Source organism: Solanum dulcamara, chromosome 11, assembly GCF_947179165.1.
Source record: "Solanum dulcamara chromosome 11, daSolDulc1.2, whole genome shotgun sequence".
Classification (NCBI taxonomy): Eukaryota; Viridiplantae; Streptophyta; class Magnoliopsida; order Solanales; family Solanaceae; genus Solanum; species Solanum dulcamara.
The window spans coordinates 22,627,832-22,630,870 of record NC_077247.1 but is presented as its reverse complement, the minus strand read 5'-3'; the positions used below and the strand labels follow the sequence as shown (position 1 = coordinate 22,630,870).

The window sequence follows — 3,039 nt, the reverse complement described above, 5'->3', positions numbered from 1 at the left end:
AATTTTGACTTTTAATATCAATAACGAAATTTTATTCAGTACATATAATTTTGCTTCTTAGTTGTTCGTGTGATTATAAGTTATTATATTCCTCTTTAAATATATTTTTTATCTTAAAAATATTATTTTATTTTCTTAAAATTTTAAATTTAATGATATAACATACCCACAATAATTATTTTTACAAAATAACGTACACTTAACTTAATGAAAAAAAAAATGATATAAGAGGGAAGAATATATGTCATCTGAATAATTAATTGATGAATTATGTACGTTCCGCTGTACATTAAATCAAAATGAAAATGAATTATAAAGTGAAAGTAAAGTGCATTATTATAATCACTTATTGACGACGTTAGGTAGTGAGGTGGACCCTAACGTTGACAATGACATTTCTCTTTGGCTTGTTCTCTTTCGTAACCTAACGACGAAAACAGCTGCGGAAACGGCGAGCAAAACGACGCCGGCTGCTCCACAAACCAAGCTGGATACCAATAGCGCCTCTCTCACGTGATCTTTTTGGTTGCCCTCATGTGACATTTGATCGCCGGAATTATCCCACCACGTCAAGTTCCTCGCCTCCGGTAATGAAGATGGCGTTTTATCTCCGGAGCCGGCGAAGAATGAATGCAATTGTGGATCTGTGGATTTTTCAGTCGGATATGACGATGGTAAGCCGTGCTCCGATGGACGGAGATCTCTGCCGTGTGGTTTGGAGGAAAAAATGGAAACGATGATGATAAGGAAGAAAGCGTTGTGTAAAATTTGATCCATGTGGAGTTTATTTATTTTAGCTTTGGTTTATCCTCACAGCTCTCTCTCTCTTTAAATACGGAAAAGGCAGAGTTTGCTTCTCATCAAAGGAACAAGTGAAAAAGTTATGAAACGTTTGTATGAAATTTTATAAATCACTCCTATTATACTTTTATCACTCTACTACTCACGCACATAAATTAAACATTACATTCTACTATTACTCTTTTAAGTAAAATATTATTGCTGAAAAATACCTCATCCCTCTCATTTTTATTAAACTGGAATGTTGGAATTCAGTCTTTGTATGAATTACAACACAAATTCTTTAATTGTTTTAAAATATACTCTCTTTTTTTTTATATATATTTTAAAACTACTCAAAAAGTTCACAGATAAATATTTGAAAAACGCATAATAGTAATCACATATGTAAAAATGAAACATACAGTTTCTATTTAATTTTGAAAAAATTCATTACTATTAAATTATTTAACATTTAACGGCGAATTAATTTTTATGTTTGAGATTTTTTGCAGCACGAATGAGTATTGTCAAAAATGATACAATGTGAGTGTCTCGGGCACAATGAGTTATAGGGGACAACAGTAGGCATTGTAGTCATCCCTTCATTGCTATTTTGTCCATTAATATTTAATAGTTTAATACAATGGCTTCAAGTGAAGTGCATTAAGGACGAACATGGAAAAGTATTGGTAGAAGAGACCCTCATTGAACAGAGATGGCAGTCATACTTCCATAAACTCTTGAACGAAGAAGGAGACAGAGAGATTATGTTGGGAGATTTGGAACACACAGGGAGGCTTCGCGTTGGTGAGTGTTGCAGGAGTATTTCGGTCGAAGAGCTTAAGGGTGCTGTGCGTAGGATGCGCTGGGGAAGAGCGACCGGACCAGACGAGATCCCTGGTGAATTTTGGAAGAGCACGAGCCAGGTAGGTTTGGAGTGGCTGACTAGGTTATTTAATGTCATCTTTAGGACAGCAACGATGCCCGAAGAATGGAGGTCGAGCGTACTAATCCCTCTATACAAAAACAAGGGAGATATCCAGAGTTGCAACAACTATAGGGGTATCAAGCTTCTAAGACATACTATGAAAGTGTGGGAAAGAGTGGTGGAGATAAGGGTTAGGAGAGGCGTGTCTATTTCAGAGAACCAGTTTGGATTTATGTCGGGACGCTCAACTACTGAAGCTATCCATCTTATGAGGAGACTGGTGGAGCGGTATAGGGAGAGAAAGAGAGACTTGCATATGGTATTCATTGATCTAGAAAAGACTTACGATAAAGTTCCACGAGAAATACTATGGAGATGTTTGGAGGCTAAAGGTGTACCGGTGGCGTACATTAGAGTGATCAAGGATATGTACGAGGGCGCCAAAACCAGGGTAAGGACAGTAGGAGGAGACTCAGAGCACTTCCCAGTTGTGATGGGGTTACATCAAGGATCAGCCCTTAGTCCGTTTTTATTTGCCTTGGTGATGGATGTATTGACGCGACAAATTCAAGGTGAGGTGCCATGGTGTATGCTTTTTGCGGACGATATAGTCCTGATCGATGAGACTCGTAGCGGAGTTAACGCTAAGCTGGAGGATTGGAGACACACCCTGGAGTTTAAAGGGTTTAAGCTGAGTAGGACCAAGACAGAGTACTTAGAGTGCAAGTTCAGTGAGACACCCCATGAGGTTGGCGCAGAAGTTATGCTTAGTGACCAGGCTATCCAAAAGAAAGGTAGTTTCAAGTACCTGGGGTCTATCATGCAAGGCAGCGGGGAGATTGACGACGATGTCACACATCGTATTGGGGCAGGGTGGATGAAATGGAGGCTCGCTTCCGGGGTGCTCTGTGACAAGAAGGTGCCACCACAACTTAAGGGCAAATTCTACAAAGTGGTTGTTAGACCGGCTATGTTATATGGGGCGGAGTGTTGGCCAATTAAGGTCTCTCACGTCCAAAAGATGAAAGTAGCCGAGATGAGAATGTTGAGATGGATGTGTGGGCATACCAGGAGCGACAGGATTAGAAACGAGGCTATTCGGGATAAGGTAGGAGTGGCCTCAGTAGAAGACAAGATGCGGGAAATGCGACTTAGGTGGTTTGGGCATGTGAAGAGGAGAGACACGGATGCCCCAGTGAGGAGGTGTGAGAGGTTGGCCATGGATGGCTTCAGAAGAGGTAGGGGTAGGCCGAAGAAATATTGGGGAGAGGTGATTAGACAAGATATGGCGCAGTTACAGCTTACCGAGGACATGACCGTAATGCTGT

General features: G+C 40.3%; 1 protein-coding gene across 1 annotated transcript; it reads right to left on the bottom strand.

Moving 5' to 3' along the window:
• Positions 1-238: 238 nt before the first annotated feature.
• On the bottom strand, positions 239-908 carry LOC129873920 (uncharacterized). Its single transcript, XM_055949112.1, has one exon. It carries the CDS (start codon positions 775-777, stop codon positions 343-345), a length of 435 nt encoding a protein of 144 aa, XP_055805087.1. The 5' UTR covers positions 778-908; the 3' UTR covers positions 239-342.
• Between the last annotated feature and the right edge of the window lie 2,131 nt (positions 909-3,039).